The sequence below is a fragment of the Perna viridis genome, chromosome 1 (genome assembly GCF_037379345.1).
Source record: "Perna viridis isolate PV_CMFRI_1.1 ecotype Kerala chromosome 1, ASM3737934v1, whole genome shotgun sequence".
Taxonomy (NCBI): Eukaryota; Metazoa; Mollusca; class Bivalvia; order Mytilida; family Mytilidae; genus Perna; species Perna viridis.
In genome coordinates, this window is record NC_142445.1 from 15,924,741 (window position 1) to 15,949,621 (window position 24,881).

The window sequence follows — 24,881 nt, forward strand, 5'->3', positions numbered from 1 at the left end:
AACAGCTGAACAAATCAATGTGTTAAAAGAAAACTTGGTCTCCTGCCCATTGCTCACAGTCATTGAGATTTCGGTCTATGTCCAAATCTGGAGCAAGGTCGTTTTCGATATCCATATATGGTCGCATATATTAGTAAAACGAAACTAGATAGATACCTGTCACATCTAAAAATAACTGAATACATATACAATCAACTTTAAATGTGAATGTGTGTATTGGTAGAAAATCACTATTGTTAAATAGAAGCTATATACAGACGGAATGAACACGAACACAAAGTAAGTGCAATTACAATCTAATAATAAAAAATAAATTTATTTATAATGTATGATGTTGTTCATGATGCTTTAAGTTCCACTAATTCATGTTTCAATTGTGTAGTGCTTGTATCTATTTTTGTTTTAAGCGTCTAGACATCATCACCTAAAAGATGGTTAAAAATCTGAATGTAAATTTTAATACAAAAAATACTTCATCAGACAGTTCCCAGGGGCGGACACATGCTTTCATGTTGGTGGTGTGGGGGTAATTGAGTAAAAGGCGAAACGAGGCGAAAACATTTAGGGGTAGAAAAATTCTCCACAATTCGATTTTAGGAGCTCCTCGAATATTAATGGAGGTCCAGAAATCGAATCGAGGGGGTTCAAAAATGATTAAGAACCTCCTTAAATAATGATAATTTTGTCTAATTCTGCGCCTCATATTGAGCTATCATTGAAATGCAACTGGTCTTGAACTCAAATTGAAATATGTAATGTGAAATTCTGATGAAGGATTGTCTAGAAATCTATATTTAGTCGATGTTGAACTTTTTAAAAAGACGCTTCTAACGATGTTTTGTATCGTTGTCTGATGATCCATCGTCATTAGTCACGACTTAGGTCTCACTAACCACTTCTAACGTTTCCATTGCTTTACATGTTAAAAAAGTAATTTTCGAAGTCTCACTGTGAATTTCCAGGACAAATGACATCTTAAAGTTGCATACCGTTGCGGAGCTTGGAAAATAAGGCTTCCAAAATCGTTATGCTAATGGTACGATGATAGTAGAAATTCTTCACAAAATTTACTTGAATGAATAATACTGAAAATCCACATTTTTACCTGTTCTGCTAACTGACAGCATGGAGGCAAATTATTCACACATGTAAACAATATTCATACACTTTTGTAGTTAATTACATATATGATTTTAAAGTACACATTCTCAGCTTTATTTTGACTACTTTTAATCATAATACACACAAATAATGCACTTACAATGCATATGTCTAGGTTCAGTGTGTTTTTGGTACTACGTAGGAGGGGTGGCCATTTGACCTGGAAGTGGTTAGTGAGACCTTAAAAACATTTTATGAGTTTTTATGCTTTTCTTTTTTTACATTTTATGAAAGCTTGTGGTATTGTGAGTCTAATAAGACCAAAACTATCAAAATCAGACATAGGACTACAAAGAAATGGTCATTTTTATATCATGCCCCTCAGTGATATTTTCCCTAAATTACTAAAAAATTACAATTTTAACTAACTTGTCACACCAAAGTGATACCTATGATAATTCAAGAAGTTGTAATAGCAAATATCATTTATCATTATGAAAAAAGAACAGATTTCAACAATTTATATCATACCTATTTTATTACTGTGTGATTCTAAGTCTGTGCTGTGTGACTATTTGAGTACTTTGAATATCCCAAGCAGTGACGTCGTGTATTTCATGGGTGACGTCAAGTTATGAGTCACTGTTACTGATGAAAATCTTGTTGCTATGTTGTTTTTTAAAATACCTTGCACAATGCACCTCTTAAAATATAGCCAGATTACCGATATCACTATACTGATTTTATGGGAAAATGGAAATAATGACCAGGAAAGAATTTTCCTCAAATTATGCATTTCTCTGAAATATGCCATAATTTAATTTATGGTCTCACTAACCTCTTCTAACGTTTCCATTACTTTACATGTTAAAAAAGTAATTTTCAAAGTCTCACTGGAATTCCCAGGACAAATGACATCTTAAAGTTGCATACCGTTGTGGAGCTTGGAAAATAAGGCTTCCAAAATCATTATGCTAATGGTACGATGATAGTAGAAATTCTTCACAAAATTTACTTGAATGAATAATACTGAAAATCCACATTTTTGCCTGTTCTGCTAACTGACAGCATGGAGGCAAATTATTCACACATGTAAACAATATTCATACACTTTTGTAGTTAATTACATATATGATTTTAAAGTACACATTCTCAGCTTTATTTTGACTACTTTTAATCATAATACACACAAATAATGCATTTACAATACAATAGGTTCAGTGTGTTTTTGGTACTACATAGGAGGGGTGGCCATTTGACCTGGAAGTGGTTAGTGAGACCTTAATGTTTTCAACTTTTTTATTTGTAACCTACACGAACTCATAAAAATTGACGTTTGAAAGACTTATTCAAAAACTTAGTATAAATTCGTGTAATGCAGGCGGGGATCCAAGGACTGGCATACCGAGCGTACGCCCCCTTAATCGGTAAGAAAAAAAAATCACCACAAGTTTCACCCCATAATATTTTTTGCCTTGCTTCAGTGGTTGGGAAGGCCATGCGCAATGCACAATTTGCGCATTTGTATCGAAAATGGCGCATCAAAGCACAATCAGAAAGCGCCGTAGTGCGCCCTTAAAGTTCTTTTATTGATCGGTATTATTCCTGTTCTGTTCCGTTCTGCGTCATAAACTTTTGTATTATTTTTAAAATGACATGAAATCGCGGTTTTTCCCCGATTAAAAATAGACTTTTAAAATAAATCGCCGATCTGATTGGAGGATAAATTTGTACAAGCGGCTTTAGCCAATGAAATTGATTGTTGTCGTACGATTCTCGGAACTGTATTACCAATTTCCCGCATTTGGGGTCTCGATATTGGCCAATGTTGATATCCCTCGGCAAAATGAAACGATCGTAAACCGAAAGAATATAAACAAATAAAATGAACTTGAATTGAAGGTTAATATTGAAAATAATGCTTTTAAATGTTCTAAGTATTTTCTATCAAACTTTTTGATAAACCCTACGCGATTTTGATGAAATTTTTGCATCTTTTATGTTACGTCAAACAAAAAATATTGAAAATCCAAATAAAGTCGTTACTCGTTTATTCAAAATTTTCTCCTAAATCTGAACAAAATGGCCCCCTAAAAATTCAAAATGACCCCATGAAATTGTCAGGGATGGGGCCATTGTCCCATCATAAAAAAAATCCTTCCCAATCACTGTTGCTTTCCAATTTACGTCCCCCCCCAAACTCAAATCCTGGATCCGCCCCAGTAATGGTACCATTAGCCAATATTAATATTTAAGCAACTGATTCGAAGAGTTTTTACAATGAGTATTAATCACTGAAATTCATCTCTTTGTAGTTCTCAGGTTCTCTGGCAGCCATTTATTCATCATATTCAAGGCATAGGGAAAGAGGTAGAAACATATTTTAACAGTTTTCATTCTCTGAATACCTTTTATAATTACATATACAGAAATTGACAGATTTTTACAATATCAGATAATAATCCCTCATAAAAAGTATATTTGTGGTAAAAAAAAAGTATTTGAAATGAGACACCAATGAAGTAGTGGAAATTCTGTTAAATATATCTGATAAGAGCAGGGTAAGAATAGAAAATAAAATAATGAGGTTGGTTCAAATCTGTTTGAGTGGATTACTAGTATATTTGTCGGGAAAGTCTTCAAATTTGGTGTGTCGAGGATATTATTTTACACAGAATCATTTTTAAATCCACTTGAAAACAACCAAATATACTACACCAGAAGAAAAAAACCCCACCAACAAATAAACATCTAAAAAACACAAACCAACAACAAGTACTGTCCATTATTACACCACATTTAGGTGAGATCCAAAAGTTTATAAAAGGGGGAGGGGTCACAATCCAGAAAATTGTTAAAAGGGGGTGGGGATGGGGTCCAGGGTATCATTTGCTCAATTCATTGTGTAATCGACAATATTTTCTAATAAAAAAGGCTGAATTCCAACCCAGAACCTTCTTTTGGATCCATTCTTGTTGTCAGTCAGGCATTTTTTTTTGGGGGGAGGGGATATTTACACCAACAGTCAATAAAGACTGTCAAGTCTGTCACCCTGTCTTTTCCATAATTCATATTAGTGTTTTATTTATCATATGAAACCATTTGATATTGGTTACGATACCCTAGATTATTCAGTTTTAGTGGTGTAATTGTGCAAAACAATATATTTTACATTTTCAGCGGCGGGTTACCTTAAGTCTGAGTGAGACAATACAGAAATTAGAAATCGAGAAATTTGCCCTGTCCTTAGGAGGATTTCGCTACTGTGCTGATGTGAGAATTTTTTTTCTGAACATACGGGAGTTATCTATCAACCTCATAAACACACTTTTGCGGTTGTTTTTATATGTGTGTGTGTGTTTTAAGAATCTTTTTTACCATTGATTGAAAACAAACACACTGAAACATGGGTTTATTTCAAGATGCAAATGTATTTTTTTTTCTAGTACCTAAAGTAATGCTAGCTGTTGTTCCTTTAATTTAAAAAGTTGAACGGGAAAATATTATAATATGATAAAATCTAGTTCACAGTTGCGTATGAAAATGTTTAACTGAAAGATATTGCTTTATTTCAGTTTTTCAAGGGACTGTTGAATGTTGGCATACACAAAATAAGTGGATCTGCACAGAAACAAATCTTCAGGATAGTAGAAGCAATGGTCTTCGAAGGTGGGTAATTGGAATTTTATGTAAAATTAATAAAATATCTCCAAAGTGCATTAGATGAGATTAAGCAAATATTGTCCTGTTCCTGTGATAACCACTTGCATTTTTCACATCTGTTCAGATCTACAAAAAGTGAATACCTATTGCTCTTGTAATTATCTTCTGTCATTTACCAAAACGTTAAGACATTTGTTGTGTGGGAACTTATAAAACTAGTTTCACCTTCCTCTTTTCCACTTCGAAATGCTTTCGCATCGAGCAGTACAAAAGCTACACTGTCTGAACATTGGAAAGAAACACTTTTTATGCCTAACACACACAGGCATAAGGTGAATCCAAACCCTTTGCAACCCAGTGTGACAAAAGTTTTTAATGTTTTGTTAGCTTTGGCTACCGAAATGAATATTATTGGTGCCCGAGTTCTGCTACGATCAGCACTGTTATCATTAGAAGTAGGACAACACAAAAGAATAGGCAGTCTACGTTTGTGGAAGAAACATCTAGAAACAATCAACAACCTGCTATGTAAACTAGATATGCACCAAATCAAACAGGTAAGGAAGGAGACAGTATAAACTTATCAAGGGAAAGGGCCAGATTGAATACTAAAATTTATGTCATTTAAGATTGATTAGGATGTAAGGTGCACAATTTTAGTACACATACTTAAATATTCAGGAAAACTACTCTTACAACAGAAGATGCAGAATTCCACCAAGTTGGGATGTAGCTTGCCAACTAACCTCAATCAATGCTATATCTCAGGGACAGGTTTTCAAAATTTTTACAATATTATATCTTTCTAAATTTTGGAAACCATCCCAATGTACTGGAATAGGGGGAAAACAAACAAAATATGACAAAAACATGAAACCACAGCATAACTATCTAAGGCTGATCCACTAGCTTTTCTATATTTAAAATTCTGAAAGCTCAAAGAGAAATTAACACTTTTTACCTTACCACTGAAAACCTGCAAAATTGGAAAATCAGAAATATGCATGTTAAAACCCCATCGGTCTGACAATATAATTTCACTCAAGGATGCTTTCTCTATTTGAAAAGATCATTACTTAATCTCTGAATCACAGGATTTGCTCAGAAATTTTTCAATAGAATGTTAGGAAAATGAGGTTTTTGACAGAGTTATCTGCCCCTGAAATGTTCATTTTCAGTGTTTTCCAATGAGATTATAACTCAATTTAACAAAGTGATGTGGAAAATCTGATCTTTTTCCTTGATTCAGATGGTGCAAAGAGTCAAATTAAATTTTCAAAATGGTGGGACCTTTAAACCATGTTTCACCCACTGCCCGATTCTTACTGAGACTGACACAACTACTTTCTCTTTGTAGAGGGAAGAGGATGGGAAACCACAGTTGTTTGATCTTCCCAAAGAATGTCTCTACAATATTGTATCAAGACTGACAAATCCTAAAGACATCCTCAACCTGGGTCGGACCTGTTCTTATTTACATGTAATATGTACAGACTCATTGTTATGGCAACAGTTGTGTTTCTTTCATTTCTCAGAAAAACAGATCACTTCCCTGACAGATGATGAAGTGGATTTTTGTGATACCGACTGGATGCAAATGTTTAACCTCTTAAAAGGGTAAAAATAATAGTTGATTTTTTTTTTATAAATCATAGTTTGTGAAGTAATTTAAAGGAGTCATAATCCTCTGTGATTCATTCCAACTTTTATTCTTTAGAATATTTTCCCATACTGGCCTGGTTTTCACAAAAAAAAATCTCATCTTGAGATTTTCCTCAAATCTTCAACTTCAAGTGATTTGATATGTCTAAAAAGAGGTAAGATTTAAGATCTTTATGAAACCTGATCTAAAATAGTATTACAATCAAGTGCAGTAGTACAAGTCTGTATCCAATGGCATTCTTGACATTTTCATTGCAAAAATTTGCACTTCATTTAATATTATATAAGCAGGTACTTTTTTTAATTTATCTTTAAGTGTTTAAATGTTTCATCCTAATTTTACTGATATAATTGTAGATTTTAGTAACAATTTTGTGCCTACGTTAAATTCGGAACCTTACTCTGTGAAATTATAGTTACTTCAAAAACAACCATTCATATTAATTTGAGGCCATATCCAAGCAACTTGCAGATATTTTTTTTTTCATTTTATAGGAGATACAAATTAATTATGAAGGAGTTTTATGGTGAAGAAATTGTTCTTTGTAACAACTGTAGGAGGCTATACTGGAAGGTGGGTAATTTAAACCAGGTTATTTATATATTTAAATTTGACATGAATCCATTGGTTTTGAAAATGTATCATTACAAAATGTTAAATAATAAATTTAGTAATGTTTTTGATGTTCTTATTTTTAAATCAAGAGAAAATAAAAAAAAAAAGAGAAAAATACTGAAGACCCCCCCCCCCCCCCGAACAGAAAAAAATGAAAAATAACTAAAACTTGCTTTAATTTTGTGTATTACTTATTTTCTAATTATCATGTATGTTGAGACCACATTAATTCTAGTCTAAAACTGCCAGGTTGCAATAAGAAATGCACATAGAAATTTCTGAATGTAAAGTAATAATTATGTAGTTAATAATTTCCTGATTTATTTTACAGTTACAAGGCCACCCCTGTTTTAACCAAAACAGGAGTCCTTCTTCATCCCTTATTACACCACAACAGTTAGTAGATATGCTCCTTCTGTAGCATGGACGAGGATTTACTATTTGGACCTTTCATACAATAACTTTGGTTATCAGAAATCGTACTTGAATCTCTGCTTGGATTATTGCTAACAATACCAAGGTTTTAAAATGCCTCTAAATGGCATATATCAAATCAATAATCCAAAATCATTGTTTGTCTTATGTGAAGATATAGAGTGTCCATAATTTCTGTAGATCTGATTTGTTTCAAACATTGATTGGACAGGTCTTGAATTTCACATGTAATTTGATAGATACGTGTAAAGCATGTTTCATAGACCTACTGTAGTGGTCACCATGCTATTTGTTCCTGGGCTAGTTACTGCAAACCTCACCTGTAGTAATTTAGCACACCTACATAAGGCAATAGATATTTAAACAGCCAGTCTGCCAAAAAAGTTAATAAATTTGGTGTTGCCATAGAAACAATAATTAAAAAGTTAGTTCAGTTATGAAAAGGGTACTTTTTAGAAAATGATCCTAATAGGAAGATACTGTCTATTATTCAGAATATATGAGAATGCTGCTTATAAATTTACAGATGAAAAATAAATTTACAAGAATGAACTATACTTTTGTATAATGTGAATGAATGAACATCATTTTTATTTTAGACAGTATGTGTCTTAAGTATACAAATATAAAAAAACAAACAACTGAGGTAGTTAAGACCAATGGCAAATGTCTGAAGAAAGGCAAAAGGGTGCTCTTATTCATTTAAAACTATATAACTTTGCTCCAGGTACAACTATCTTTAGTATGCGTCAGTACCATATTCAGTATGCATTTGTTTTTTTGAGAGGTTACAATTTCTGAAATAAATGTTCTAGAGACATTCTTTTGTTTTACCTTGCAAAAATTTCAGATTGAGAACAGCTTCACAAAATTACAATAGTTTAACTGAGAACAATAGAGTGTATATCTTGTAAAAAAGGAAGACATCAACACTGAAATTACGTGTTTTTTTGTATTTAAGTAACCTCTACAAACATACAAACATTCATACATCGTATATCGTTTATAAAAAATATTAACTAAAAATCAGCACTTATACCACTTCTTAAACATAAACGTAATCAGATTTAAAAAAAAAAGGGTTTATGAAAACTGCAAGGTCACTATTAAAACACACAGTAATTGTAAGTGATTTATGCAAAGTTACAACAAGCCTCCAAAAATACAAATTAACAATTCATTTATTGAATGATGTGTACTTATTAATTTCTTTTGAATATTTCCAAAAATATCTGCTTTTGGAATTGAACTAATCCATCAAATACAAAAAAAAAATTAAAGCATTCAAACTTGATTTATCAAGAAGAAATAAGTACCAGTAATACATGTAGTCGTGAGAAATGTTAATATACAATGTTTCTTCTGCATCTCAATAATGTAAACTTAAGAGTTCATTAGAAATAGTCCAAACGTTTAAACATTCAGTTCTTGTCAACTTTGCACCTCTACTGTAACAGAAGCAGTCTGTTGTGTGCTTTCTTCTTTACATGTAACATGCAAGGACCCATCTCTGTAAAATAAAAAAAATGTAAATTGGAAAGAATTTTAAAATGAACTAATTTAGACCTAAATAGTACAGTGATAAAAATGCTGACATACCACTAGTAATAAATAAAAAAAAACATGATACTACCACTCTCCTTTTGATGGAAAACTTTGTTTGTTTGTTGGGGTTTAACGTGCGAGCAGCAATATTTCAGCTATATTCAGACGATGAACATGAAATGGATGATAAAATGAACATGAAATGATAAAAAAAAGGATGGGTCACAAGGATAATAGGGTCAACAAATTTTTATTGCCACTGGAAAAAGGGGGGATGGGTAAGGTCGGGCAATTTAGCCTCCTGTGGCGGAGCGCAAAGGTTCCTACTCCTATCGAATACCACAGCAGGGTTCTTTAACGTGCGAGAAATGTGGCATCTTTCCCAACACGGTGCACCACTATGGTTTGCGGTCAGGTTTTCTGTATTATAGCCTGACAACCCCAGCATGTAACACGCCAGGGGTACCCCATTCCACCACCTGGGGCACACATCCCAGATGCTCTGTGGGCAGAGCGCCTAGCCCCCGGCTAGGTTTCTGAGCACTATTTAGTCGCCTTATACGACAAGCTTAGCGCTGCTGCAGGCCTATTGTTTTAACACCCGGACCTGCACGGGGCTGGAAAACTTAGTTCATTTTGTTCAAACTTAGGGTAACAACAAGTGATGGCCATGTTCCCATTTTATGTATTATACAAATCACAGTAGAGAACTATTTGTTGTTAGTGGTAGACCTAGAGCTAAATGTATCATTAATTGACCTCAACAGGGATCAATACTATAGAAATTGTATTACCTTCTCAGATGAAATGTTACTGTTACTTTAGATGCTGGTGGTAAATCTTTCATCACAATCTGAAAATTTAACATATTCAAAATTTATAAAATAACAATGTTCATGTTTCATTATAAATGTCTCAATGATATAGAACATTTAAGGAAAACTCTTCTAGTTTTCAGTCTATGAAGAAATAACCTCAATCATAAGGTGCACACTAAATAACCTGCGTAGCAATGAGGTTATTACAAATAGAAGGAATTTAATTTTCATATCAAAATTCAACAAGTAAATCATTAAAATAAAAAAGAATGATGACCTCATGGTCACCTTACAAAAATTGGTCTATGAGACGATGGACAAAATTTTGTATCCAATCAGAAAGGATGTTACTTCTGAATTTGAATTATTTCAATATAGAAGTAATATTTCTGTATTGGAAGCAAGAATATATTTTTGTCATGCCAGAATGGAATGAATACACCAATATGTTGCATAATTTTTTAGATGACCAGCTAAATAAAACAAAATAGGCACCAATGTCCTAATTTCATTAAAACATCTATCTCCGACCATTCAAAAAGAGCAAATTTTGTTTTTATTTTCTAATCCTCCTTATTAATGCTGACAAGTACTTAAAATTTTGCTAATATGAAAAACAAAAACCAGGAACTTTCATTTTCAAATGTTAAAACTCAAAACCTGCTGGGGAATCCCCAGATCACTTACCACTTCTCAATGCACATTGATTGTTTGTTACACCTGTGGATGGACCAGCAGTTGCACACAGATATACAGTAATACATTCATCAAAAGATGCGCATATCAAATGGATCTAAAGAAATCTCAGTATTGAGGATGTTAATGGGAAATTAAGAATCTAACAACCCTGAGAATGCAAGGACACAGAAATACCTACGGGTAAAGATTTCTACTTCTCTAAAGAGGCTATGACGAGTTAAAGAACATTAAAATCTTATCCAAGGGTGTCTAAGATTTCATAGTCATGTATTTTCCTGCAGTGCTTGGTTCTTTTTTTCACTTTTAAACCTAATCTTGTGATTAGTACGCACTTCCTGCCTAAATTGCTTTGAATTTACAGGACGTAATATAACTGTATTGACGTTACAAACATTGCATGTTTCATCTCAGATGGCTAATAATAGAATCATCTTTTTCTTGCCAGACACTAATGAGATATATATATTTTTAGCCATGTGAGATATCTTTATCTCAAATGTGGGTGAGATAAAACATGCAATGTTTGTGTTGTCACAATAAAATGTTTTATGATATCTTGTAAATTCAATGGACTTTAGTCAAGCAGGAGGTACTAAGAACAAAGGCAATTTTAAAAGAGTAGAAAAGAATCCAACACCACCAGAAAAAGCAAAGAGACTAGGAGAGCCTCAGGTGAGATTTCCATAACTGGGTAGATCCTCATTACAGAACTGGAAATCTTACCTTAGGTGTCTGAGATTTCTCTATCTTGCACTCTCACCTGTTTTAGATTCTTAATATATCTTTTAGTGAGAAAAGTCAATTAATTTTTTACTTTGCCATGTTTTATTTTTTGCCTCACGAAAACTTAAATGTTTAAGTAAACTTCAATTGAAAACATTAATTTTCATTGATTTGAGCAGCAACCCTACAAACCTTAGCCAGATCTCCTTCCAATGAGTCTTCACAGCCACATTCACATAATTCCATACTAAACGATGTTTGTTTTTCTGCTAATGTAACAGTCTCATGCTTCCGACAAGGGAAAGGTGTTAATGAGGGAAATACTGTATAACATGATTTAGAATCACTACCCTGAAATTATACCTTTGTTATAATAGGTTGTATGATAAATTTGCGTGTAATAATTATTTTGGAAGAATTTGTAATTCTCATTTATTTTTTAAGAAGCTATTTTTGACATACATGGCATTAAGATTTTGGTCATTATCAATAAATATGCATACTAATGTATTTGAACTTAATTTAAGATTATTATTAGATATATTTTTTTATATTTCTTCCTACTAGCTGTACCAATTTCACAGGTCAAGAAAAACCAGATTATTCATTATGAATATTTGACATAATTTCACCACCACTAGAAAATTTTCAGTAGGTAAATACCGTATTTTGGTGTGTATAGTGCGCATTTGTGTATAATGCGCAGGATGGTTTTTCCTTTAAAAGTTGATGTAAAAAACTTTTTTACTGATGTATGTATGTACTGTACACAGTGAAAAAAGCGTAACTTATTAGAATCACAAACATTTCTGGCTTTAATTTATTTGTAGATAGAAGGGACCATTTCGTCTGTTTTGTGTATTTCTTTCAATAAAGAATATTGTTTTTGTTACTTTTTGTATTTATCTGTTTTGTCCGTGTTTATGTGTATTCATTTTAATGATTTACTATTCGGGTAAGAAATGCTTAACGTAGACAATAGCTGAAATTGTAAGCTTGGACATATGTTTTGATTACCTTTGAAAGGTTTCTATTGAGAATAATCAATTTCTGAAGATTGCTAATTCTAGAAGAAGGACTGTTTTTACTACAATCAATAAAGGGGTCTAAGCGAACAATGCAGACGGTCATCAAATAGGGCATGTGTGTTGATAGGTCGGCCAAGGGTGATAATGAGATGCATAATCTTCTCTAATGTGTATTGGGGATACATAAAGGGTTTATGTTTGAAATTAATAGTTTTTATGTTGGATAAGGATTTTGATATTAGTTCACTGAAAAAAGGAAGCCAATATTTTCAAAAAGCAGAATATCCAATATGAAGTAGAGTTCAATACGATGAGTAAATAACGATATTTTTTTTTATACAAACTACTTTGTCCAATGGAAATATTTTAAGGCTCTATGAGCAATGTGCCCAAGATTTTGTTATTCAGTAATTAAATTAATTTAACTTGTGTGTATTTTAATTATTTCTTTCAAATCGTTAACAAGTCGTATACATCGTACAGACATAAATATATACACATCGTAAAACAATTTACAATCTCCTTTGATAATACCAGTAACTAATTGTCTTCTGTCCTTGTCATGATTAATTAATCCCCTCAATAAACACGTCAATTGCTTGTTAGATATAAAATTAACAGGTGAAACCATAATCAGTGACATCTAAATACCCTTTGCAACGCCTCAATTACCATGTGACATCATTAATAAATCGATACACAAAAACGAAAGTACGGCAGTTGTTAATATAATCTACCGTGTTCTTTTGGGAGGAAATAAATTAAAACCAAATTCTGTTCCAGAAAATTTTATTGACAATCTATGCTTACAAAGGTAACAAGTCAACAAAAAACATAAGTGGTCCCTGATTCGATGTTGACTTCCTCGAGGTAGTTAATTTTCAACTGATCTTAGGTCAGTAAAAATGTGTTGAAAAGATGTATGTGTGTATTATACATACCCCCATGTTCTGAAATTAGTTTCTTGGTAAAAAAGTGCGCACAATACACACCAAAATACGGTAATTTCAAAATATTTTAAGATTACTCAACAAAGTATACACCATTAAGAAATTACTTTATTCTAAAGAATACAAACCTTTATGCATATAGATTTCTTTAAACATTCAATTTCATTTTCTCCATAATTAATTTTAATATCAGTTTCATCATTTCCTGTAAGTATGGCTGCCTGAAAACAAAAGAAAAAATTCAGTAAATCAAAATGCAAAGAAAAGTGACCTTGTGATCACAAACCCGTACAAGTTTTCCATGCGAAAAAGGGCCATAACTCTGCAACAATTCATGGTCCACAGCACTGTGTTTAAACTTTACAAAATATTTGGTTTAGCAGTTCTCTAGAAATTATGCATCAGCCAGTTAAATGGACACGAAGATCACCATGGAAACTGTAGCAGGACACCTGTTATAGCCAAGGCTCTTCAAGCAGAGCTTTATAAAATCTTTCAAAAAAGGCTTTAAAAACTTGATCAATCCAGGTTGAGAATTTAGTTTGTTTGTTTGTTGGGGTTTAACGTCCGAGCAGCAATATTGAGAATTTAGACACACAATGTAAATAAAAAGTTAAAAACAGGATACAATAATAATCCAACAAAAAGTAGAGTAAATGTATTCATTAAAACAATCACATTAGCTGTTGCTCCACCATCTCCAATGTGCCTCTGGGGAGATGGCAGAATAAGATACAGCTCACATTCTACAGACATTTCAAACTATCAGGCACTGGAGCAACAGATATGGCCATTATCAACAATAATCTAGGAAAAGCTTTAATTTATGGAAAAGAGGATGCCGCAGGGAATACCACTAAGATTCCTAGTGGAAGCAGAAATTCAACAGTGAAGGCAAACAACAGGAAAAGAAGCAGTTACTCCAATTATTTGAAGTAAACGTTTGATGTAATTTTTTGATTCATTATTTATGTCCACACTCACCTGTTTAGCTGCACCTATAGCTATAACTTCATCAGGAGGTATAGAGTTCAATATATCTGCACCTTTTAATGCCTCTGTTATTGTTTTCTGTACAAGTGGGATTTTTGTACCACCACCACACATAATAACCTACAGGAGAGAAATACAGGTTCATGTGGTAGAAATAAGAACAAGATGTTTTAATGTTTTCAAAAGAACACTTCTAAAGTGCTAAATGAAATAAAAACCATGGACATAGGCTATTTTCAATATTACCAACTTTATAGGTAAAAAACAGGTAACACAACAGATATCAGGGTTGTAAGCAGGTTAAGTTTACTCCTCTATTAAATATTTTCCTAAAAATGCAGTGAATGACATGAATTATTTGCAAAATTTGTCATCTTGAGTGAATAGATATTAATTTTACTTAAAATATGATCGTCTTGTCATGTAATCCAGAATTTTCTGGATTTTTTGGGAATGTTCTAAACATTTTAACATGGGTATTATGGAGAGATTCAAAATCATCAGTACAACTTAATTTGCATCAAATTTTGTAGAAACTATAATGGTAAACACCTCTGTTATACTCTGCCATGTAGTCACATTTTAGCTAAAACATAAGCAAACTTAGACAACTGTGTAAACAGATGTTCTCAGCTATTAAATACAAGTTCATTTAAGAATCATGAAAATAAGAAAAGGGTGACATTACAGTTTCCAATCTTTCTTAACTCCTTTTAATCTTTCAGAAAGTTACATTTATGTACAGTAGTAACTTACATATAGATTGAGAAAATAATGAAATCAATAAAAAAGTCTGTTGAATTCTACAGAAATATTTTTCCTTCCAGTTTTGTTCAATATATTAAGCCATTTTTCTGTCCACTTCACTTACAGTGTTCATTACTTATTTGACTGGTTTTGAATCACTAATTAGGACATACCAGATGCATTTACACCTCACAAAAGCTGACAAAAAATATGGATTTATTATGCCCTGCACAATTCTTAGATAGACCAGTACTTAACTGAAGGTTCTTTGACATTTCAAAGATGTATTATACATAAACCTAACATTCCAATACCTTGTGTATGTCTGATTTAGCTATATTTGCAGCACAACATGAATTGTCTATTAAACCTGTACATTGTTGAACTAAAGATGAAATCAAACTTTCAAATCTGGCTCTGCAAAAGCAAGAAATTGTAAGATAAATACAATTAATACAAATTAAAAAATTCAATCTTTCAAATATGTTTAAGTAAATGGTTGTCACATTGGGTTCAATTAGAGCTATTTCAAATATCAGTGATTTCTACATTCTTATCAATAGTAGTACACTGGTGATGTACGAATTAAGTATGGTTCTGTTTAAAAATCAGGCAGGGGTGATTCATCTAAAAGATAATCAGTAAAATAGTTCCGATACAATTGTTAGGTTCTAAAAACAACTCTTCTTATGTTCATTTCCTAGGACCTGCTGAAATATTTCTTGACTGGATATAGTGTAAAATATTTGGCAGGAAATTTTCCCGTATTTTTCTGTTGTAGAATGTGACCATATTTGGAGTATCAATATCTGCAGTGGGGAACTTTCATTTGAACTTTTATTTTTGAATACAGTTTCTTTGAGACCTACTACAGGATTTCCAATTGAAAAATATTTGGGATTAAGAAATGCATGAATCACTAATCATAAGCTTCTGCTTGATTTTAAGGCAGAGCAGTACGTAAGTATAGTATAAAAATTCATGGCAAAATGAGAAATCTATTTGGGTACTAAAATTTAACATAAATCTTACTTCATTCATATGAAGATGTCAACCCTGTTTCAAAACTAGTCAACAAAATGAAAATTCCAGCAACTTATACATAGCCTAAAAGTCACCTTTATATTTCAACTTATCATGGCTGTGTAAAAGACAACTATCACAAAATCCAGTTATCCTACAAAGAATCTACCTAATGGGTCTTAGTTTTCTCTTTTCTTTTATTTTGAAAATGCCTTTGCATTTACCAAATCTAGAATTTTTTTTGCTTCTCCAGAAAAACAGACCTTGTAACTTGACAATGAAAATCTACACCATCCAATAAAGAATCTACTGCACATTGAGCACTTCCTAAGTTAGATAATGTATGCTTCATGGTCTCTGCTGCCAGACGCAGTTTGTTCAATGACCGTCTGCTCTCCTTTACATCTAATTTGTACTTTCTGAAATAAAAAAAAATTGTATAAAAATGTAAAAGTATAAAATTTAATTACCTAAAAAAGCTGGAAGCACTGCATTTTAAACCCTAGTGTATATACAATAATATATATATAAAAAAAAAAGATTTACATCGTCTTTTATCCAGTGCTGAGAAATCAATTAAATTCCACCTGTTTATTACTCCCAAGAAATTTTTTCTAACATTTTGTTTGTGATCTTAAACATATTTGTTTCATTATGGACTTAAAATATGATCTCAAGATTAATCATGGATAATTTTCATTACCACTAAAATTTTTTCTAGTTGGTGTTTGAAAAGAATCGATTCACAGTTGCAGGGTTCTCAAAAAAAAAAAGGTATCTTTTGGTAAATGAGGGCCTTTAAAAAACCCTGCAGTCACACCAGAATGAAAAGCATTTGTTTTGGATTTGGGAGTATATCACCCTGTTCATACAGAAAAAAAAACACCTTAAATTAGCCTTTTCTCCATTAGATTCCATAAAATATTTTCTTTTCATATAATAATACAAAGACAACTATGATACATCTATCTACTAGACCCTAAACAGCCTATTTCCAGCTTGCATAGAAAAAATCTGATTCAAGTCTGGTAAACATAAAAGCCTGAATATTTAACACTTTAGATGTTTGCCTTTTATTCAATGAAATTGCACAATATGAAAGATATATGAATCATTTACTTATAAAATTCTGATCCAAGGTAATCAGTAAGACAGTTTGTAAATTTAAAGCCTGCTAATGAGGATGAATTCTGTGAACTAAGGACTCTGTATAGACCATTCTGTACTCGTACAACTGAGACATCTGTAGATAATCCTCCCATTCTAAACACTAGAACGTTGCTGTAAAATATATACAACATTGTCACAAAAGTCATTTATGGAATTACTATAAGATATGCCCAATAAAGATAGCAGTAAGATTTTCATCCACCTGTATTTAGTCCAAAAGAAATAACATGTCGGTTTCCTCTACCTTTTCTACCCTATTTTATGTTCCTACACTTTATATTTTATGGCCATTTTGGCTCAAGTGCAGTTAAAGTCTAGATTGTTTCTCCATCAATGTAAAACATTTTCAAAATATAAAATAATTCCCCAACATTCCCACCCTATTTTTTTTCTTGCTAGTAGCAGGGACAAAAAAGAGTACCGGTATTAGCTTTTGGGCCTAAACTTAAAAGGTTGGAAGAAAATTTCATTTCTATTTTTAATATATACATGATTTCAAAGTATTTTTTGTGAAAATCAAGCTTTATGAAAAAAATGAAAAAAAAAATTCAGTTTTTCAACACATCTCTATACAACTGAAACCATTTGATAGTTAATCCTAAATTTCTACTGCTTTATTGTGTAATACTGAGTAAAAAATTGAAAAAAATAAATAATTGTGCTTACAATGTTTGAATGAGCATATCTTTGTTGTTATTGATCTTAAGGCTTATAAAGTTAAATGTAAAAGTATTGTTGGATTCTAGAGTATCTTTTTATTTTTACGTTTGTTGGTTTCCATCAGCAATTTTTACCTGTCCAGGTGCAGACAATTGTTAGATAATATGTGTTATGATGATTTAATATTTGGAACAATTTCATAAATATAAAGCTTCATCAAAATAAACACATGTCAACATAAAACTTTGGAAAACATTTTTACACATGAAAAAGTTTCAAAGTCACAGATAAATATCAAGATATGGCACAGGCAAGTCAAATATTTGATTAACTATCAAAATGTCAAAGGAATGCTGAAAAAAAAATCATCATCAGCCTTCGTTTCGGCAAGGTATATTTCTTTTTAGATTATCTTTTATGGTCCAAAATGTTTGAATTCAGCATCCTCATCATCGCTATAGCTGAAAAAATTGGCGACTTCATCATCATCACTCCAATCAACATCCGCAATTTCAAGATATTTTTTATCAAATATTCTACTTTCGATTTTATCCTTGTAATTCATAAAAACATCCATGAATCTCTAAAATACGCCAGATTTTGAACAATCAACAGCTTAAAAAAATTATTTTCATTATTACCGCTTCCAGAATCCCACCTGTTGTCTAGGAATGACCATAAATTTACTAATGAAAATAACAATAGTTGTATGTAGCTAACATTAATAAAAATATTGGAACAACAAAACAGTTGAGAGTAGCAGCTTAAGGGATATGGTACCAGAATAATCTATTGAACTTGGCCTTTAAGTGGATGACATTTGTCCCTACTTCAGTTGAACTAAACTTACCATTCCAATGAATTATCAGTTTGGCCAATATCATATGACAACAATGCTGAGACTGGCTCTGATATTGTTCTTAAGACAGAAAATCCTCCAGCATTTGCACTTTCACTGAAAACAAAAAAATAATGGTAAATTTTCAGGAAACCACACTGTTACATATTTCAGCAACTAATGAAGATATTCTATTATTTGGTAAATATTCATAGCAGTATATTTTTGGGGTAAAGTCTTGTAATGAAACCATTGCAATATGTTTCAAGAGAGATAGTCATAATTTTACTGATAATCACGAATTAAACACCAAGTGATAGAAGATAGATAGCAAAGATATTTGCTGCCATTTTACACTTCAGTATGCAGTAGAAGTCATACAATTGAGTGATAATTAATTCTAATTACAACGTTATATTTTTTATAATACTGAAGATTGAATCTAATTAAAAAACAAACCTAAACACTTGTCTTTGTTCTTCTGTAAAATCTTGTGGTACAGCTAACACAGAATCATGAATGTCTCCATCACCATGACTTCTGGCTGTCTCTATAAATAGAGAGAAATTAACCTAGTTAATTTATTTCCATAGTGAAATTAGTCAGTTTCAACGCATAGAAGAAAGTCCATTCTTATATATATTGCTTTAGGAGCTCTAACAAAAAAAAAAAAAAAAAAAAAAGAATTTTACTGGATCAACAATAACCCAGGATATTATAAATTCCAATTTGAAAAGGAAAAAATTATGCAGTGTTCAATGATTTCCATTTCAATAACCCTGGGCAATAGAAAGCTAGTGTTTGATTCCTTTTCTCACTTTGAGTTTGTTTTCCCATTAAATTTTTGAATTTTGAATGACCTGCATTTAACATCTTATCATGATGTATCAATGTGGCCATTGATACTTCACGAGCAGGTGTAAAATATTGGTCAATGTAAAACATAAACTGCAAGAAATAATCAATCAACGGTTATTCTTGATCAAAATTATCCTTCCAAATTTTTGAAAGGAAAGCTTCTTATCATCTTCCACCTCCTCTTTGGCAAGAAAGTTTAAGTTCAGTACAGAAAGGTTAATATGATTGTGGTAAAATCAATTTTCATTAGGAGCTATCTGGTCTTAACAATCCATTTGGTTAACCTATGAAGTCTAGTTTACACATCTTAAGGCTGTTCCACAATTAATCATGTGAGGGGGTCGGGAGGCACTTCTTATCAATATATGAATGCTGGGCATAGGGTATGTAAATCTCGTTCTAGTTTCATTTTCTTTACCGGAATTTCTGATGAAGAACGTATTGAAAACCAAAGACCGATCTGTATTTTATTGTTTACTTCTGGGTACTTGAAAACCTTTATAACAATAAAAAATCTTCTTGTTCATGTTTTTTCTTGCTATATTTATCATGTAGAAAGAGTTATTTGTCATTTTTATTAGTATTTTTTACACAGAAAGATTGTTGCCCTTAACACTGGACTCAACACTCTCTAAATGACAAATCTCTATGCTTTTGAATGGTAGAAAATGACCCATTCTCTTGAAATCATGGGGTCCCATGATGAGACTTACATATCCTATAGTGGCATATTTTTGTATTGAACAATACACATTTTTTTGTGGGTGGTGGGCAGAGAAAAAGTGCCTCCCGACCCCCCATACATGTAATTCTGGAACAGTCCTTACCCATCATTCTAGCATAAATGGCCTCAGCAATTTTAGATGGGGATATCTCCTTTGCCTGTCCTTTAAGTTCTACTTGGTAAACAGGTTCATCATCTTTTATCTTTATCTAAAGGGAAGAAATATAAGAAAAGTAAACCTCTTAGTTTTCTAGACATGAGATGTAAAACTATATACCAGGGTACATGTATATCATTATTAGTCTAAGGAGTTCGGGTACCTATGGTTATTAAGAACAAAAACAACACATTTAGGTACTATAAATTCAGAAATTATTAAATGTACCTGTATTAATTAATTATTGCCATTTTGAAAAAAAAAAAATCCTACATTACTTTTTTAGCCATCAGAGTTTTTTTTTAACCTTCCTTGTTGATTTTAATTTTTATAATGTTGGTTTCAATTATTGCTACTGATAGTCAGTTGCATAACAAAAAACAATTATTTCCCAATTTACAGTACTACAAGAAAGCCTTTACATCAAATAAAACTGACCAAATGTTATGAGACACCTAAATACTTCTTTAATGGAGATAGAAGGCAAAATTATTACATTCTACTTTTTACATTACATCATAAAAGTATTATTCTTATTTTTCAAAGAACGAAATGATTTTTGTTTTGATGCATTATTGGTGAGAAAACGGATGAGCCTCAATGTTGACATTTTTGCTTCACATAATTAACTGTAAATCATTAACCCAAATCTTTGTTTACACACAATTAACTGTAAATTATTAACTCTGTAAGTGATTTAACACATTCAGACGTAAAAATAAAATAGGAATTGCACAATGGCATCATGTGATAAAGAATCTGTGAAAATTTCATCGAATTCAATTCAGCAGTTTCAGAGGAGTTGTAGATTTGAGGATGGTTTACCCTTGATTGACCAATGACAAAGTCTGTGGTTTCCATTAGGATGGAAAAACATAATAGTAGGTGCACAATCACATCATGTAATAAAGAATCTTTAATAGATCCATCAAATTCCATTCAGCAGTTTCAGAACAGTAGCATATTAGAAGATGGACCCCCTTTGGTTGACCAATAAGATAGTCCATGTTTTGCAACAGGAAACCCCAAAGTCATTCAGGTGAAAAAACAAAATAGGAAGTGCACAATGGCATCATGTAATAAAGAATGCGTGAAAGTTTCATCCAATTCCATTCTACAATTTCAGAGGAGTTGCAAATTAGAACTGGGGGCGGATGAAAGGACACCATGATCACTATACACCTTCCACTTTTCAAGCTGTGGGTATAATAACCTCGTAAGCAGACATGGGAAATTTTTCTTGAATTATTTGCCATAATTGAAGTGATACGCAGATCAAAGTAGTTCAATTCACCAGGTAGTGCTTAAAAGTTTAGTTAGATATCATTACAAATAAAGAACATCAACCCTTCCAAGAATTTTGACACTAAAGAGTAATGGTAAAAAATTCAACAAGTTCAACTATACCAGTAGAATCTGATCAGAAAAATCCAAACAGATTCTTAAGCCTAAAGCATACAAGGTTTTGTTCTGTGTAATGAGAAATGAGTAGTTTTGATTAGGCTGTAATTTCAAGTCTTAATCTGAATCTTACTATGTTGCATCTATGTACAGGTTGCACTGTAATAAATTATTCATTTGTTCCTAAGGCCAAAAGAATAATATGACTGTTTATGGTTACATTCTAAACAAAAATAGGGTCGGTAGGTCGGCATTTTCATTTTATTTTTTCTGCACAGGTTTAACCTTTACTTCAACCAAATCATTAGTTTTGAAGTAAAATTTTGCAGCCAACTTCCTTGAGGAAATGTTTCTATACATCTGTGTTTATCATAAGTCTATTAGGAACTGCTGTATTTACTTAATTTCAATGCTGGTCTTTTTTAAAGAAGCTTTTCTTAGGCAACTGACAAGATGGACAGAGCAAATTTAGATTTGTGGCATACATATATTAAGCATACTTGTTAAAAGTTTGTTTGTTTGTTTGTTGGGGTTTAACGTCCGAGCAGCAATATTTCAGCTATATTCAGACGATGAACATGAAATTGATGATAAAATGAACATGAAATGATGATGAAATGAAAAAGGGATGGGACACAAGGACAATAGGGTCGACAAATTTTGATTGCCACTGGAAATGGGGAGAGGTGGGTAAGGTCGGGCAATTTAGCCTCCTGTGGCGGAGCGCAAAGGTTCCTACTCCTATCGAATACCACAGCAGGGTTCTTTAACGTGCGAGGAACGTGGCATCTTTCCCAACACGGTGCACCACTATGGTTTGCGGTCAGGTTTCCCGTATCATAGCCTGACAACCCCAGCATGCAACACGCCAGGGGTACCCCATTCCACCACCTGGGGCACACATCCCAGTTGCTCTGTGGGCAGAGCGCCTAGCCCCCGGCTAGATTTCTGAGCACTATTTAGTCGCCTTTTACGACAAGCTTAGCGCTGCTGCAGGCCTATTCTTTTAACACCCGGACCTGCACGGGGCACTTGTTAAAAGAAAATACCCTAAAACTTGAGGTTGGGTATGGTACATGTAAGGTACAAAATATAGATAGGTCAAGCATATAAAAAGCAGCTTTTATTTTGGTCTAAATACCTTGACTGGACAGGTATCAATATACTGTTGCAACAAGTGGTCATCATTTGATCTTCCAAGAATCTGCTTTACATTACACACTGTATTCTGGGCATTTCTTACCATACCTTGTTTGGCTGCCACACCCACTGCCTAAAAATAGAACAGATAAAAATGTCTTGCCTTTAAACTTTTAATAAAGTTTTATTGAAAGAAATTTATATTCTTGTAATTGACAGTTAAATGATTCTAATCAGAATGACAATAACACTTTTAAAAAAGTTTCTCATAGAATTGAAATTTGAAGCTTATTAGAAATTCATTGAGGTCAAGCACTAAACTAGCTACCAAATTTTCAAACCACTTCCACATAAAATTGCTACACCAAGTCATAAGTCCTCAATTCCTATTTAAACTGTAGCATAAATACATCAAAGTTTCAGCACTCCTGTTAAACTTGAAGAATAACAGTCGTAATAAATCTGAAATTTCAGCTGTAAGACTTAACAGACATATTTCTCACTTGATCATGGTCAGTAAATGCAACAATACAGGGTGTAACTCTGTCTCCAAGCTCATTGGCAACCACATCAGTTTTTCCATCCTGAAAAATTGACATGCATTTATGTATAACAAAATTATACAATCGGTAGTTACCAGTACATATTTAAGTGTATAGTAATGTTCAAAGACAAAATAAAATGACACCTTTAAGAATTTCTTCTCACAGGATGTAACCCACACACAAATAAGTTCAGTGTGCTGTTAATTTCTGCTTTTGTAGACTGGGAACAGTCATGAAATTAGGGTTAACCCCTCGTTTTGAATACTACCCCACTTTTAACTAAAATATTATTTTTTTCAAACTTTCTAATTTATAAAGGGTAAAAAATACATCATACAATGGATAGTACTCCAAACAGGGGGTTAACCCTAGTTTCAGGACTTGTTCCCAACCTGTTCAGTTTTGACAAAATCATATAAACTGATGGCTATTCAACCTTGATAGATCACAAAGGTGTTCCAAAGAAAATTAGTAGGACACATTGGTAAATTGTTTTCTACCTAGAGAGCCACATGTATCTAAATCACCCAGTTACATGCATAAAGCTAGATTTATATTGAAAATGGTATCAGTTACAATTTGGTGAAATCAGAGACCTATAATCAAAGAGATAAGAAACTTGTTAATTAGCAAGTTTATCGATAAAACTATCACATGGTGGAAAACAAGATTCCTTGACCGTTCCCTTTCCCTTTTGAAGAAATTATCTGGGGTGGGGGTAGGCAACTTGTTTTCAATACCTTTTTTGTTTGTTATGGTAGAAAGAATATGTGGTATGAACATGAAGCTTAGATATCATAGAATACGAAACAAAAGGTTTTATTTTGATATTGGCAATACTTTCATAGTTGTGATCATTTAACTTTTAAGATCAAGTTGTCTTGTCTTTTAAGTAAGTACAAAATCTTGTTCCCTGCTGAGTGATTATGTGAGATTTCAGTTAGTTGCGAATCTCTTTGATTACAGGTCTATGGTGTAATGTACACAAATGTACAATAACTCCCATTAATGGCATTATGAACAGTCATGTCACCAGCCTGACCAGGTGTAAATAATACTGCCTACCTATGCTTTTACTGGTATTTGACAAATTGTATTGGAAAATTATCACAGAGGTGATGAGATCAAGGGGACTTTATGTGTCTAATGGGCGAAACATACTTTATAAACGGCTAAACAAGCAGAAGTTGAGCCAAAATGAACTCCAAATGCAGCCATGAGTTTCACATGGAACAAACTTCCGGTGGAAAGGAGAAACCTAAGTAAGCGCAATAATCCCGTAACCAGAACAGAAAAAAAAAAAGAAAGAAGCAATTCGTCCACCACTTAATTGTGTTTTATTTATTTATTTTTTTTAAAATAGTATAGGTACATGCTTATACTTT

General features: G+C 32.5%; 2 protein-coding genes across 2 annotated transcripts; one reads left to right on the forward strand and one right to left on the reverse strand.

The window, feature by feature from the left end:
* The first annotated feature begins 130 nt into the window (after positions 1-130).
* On the forward strand, positions 131-8,297 carry LOC148627446 (F-box only protein 32-like). The gene is made up of 8 exons (XM_088573351.1): positions 131-279; positions 3,417-3,471; positions 4,282-4,374; positions 4,677-4,770; positions 5,152-5,321; positions 6,122-6,381; positions 6,922-7,000; positions 7,374-8,297. The coding sequence occupies exons 1-8, from the start codon at positions 263-265 to the stop codon at positions 7,461-7,463; spliced, it is 858 nt and encodes a 285-aa protein (XP_088429477.1). The 5' UTR covers positions 131-262; the 3' UTR covers positions 7,464-8,297.
* A 112-nt stretch (positions 8,298-8,409) lies between these two features.
* On the reverse strand, positions 8,410-24,741 carry LOC148627447 (heat shock 70 kDa protein 14-like). Its single transcript, XM_088573340.1, has 14 exons — positions 24,658-24,741; positions 23,455-23,535; positions 22,953-23,084; positions 20,357-20,462; positions 19,131-19,221; positions 18,684-18,788; positions 17,123-17,284; positions 16,267-16,422; positions 15,295-15,397; positions 14,225-14,353; positions 13,369-13,461; positions 11,455-11,613; positions 9,817-9,875; positions 8,410-8,987 (listed from the first exon to the last, which is right to left on the reverse strand). Exons 1-14 carry the CDS (start codon positions 24,712-24,714, stop codon positions 8,909-8,911), a joined length of 1,512 nt encoding a protein of 503 aa, XP_088429466.1. The 5' UTR covers positions 24,715-24,741; the 3' UTR covers positions 8,410-8,908.
* Between the last annotated feature and the right edge of the window lie 140 nt (positions 24,742-24,881).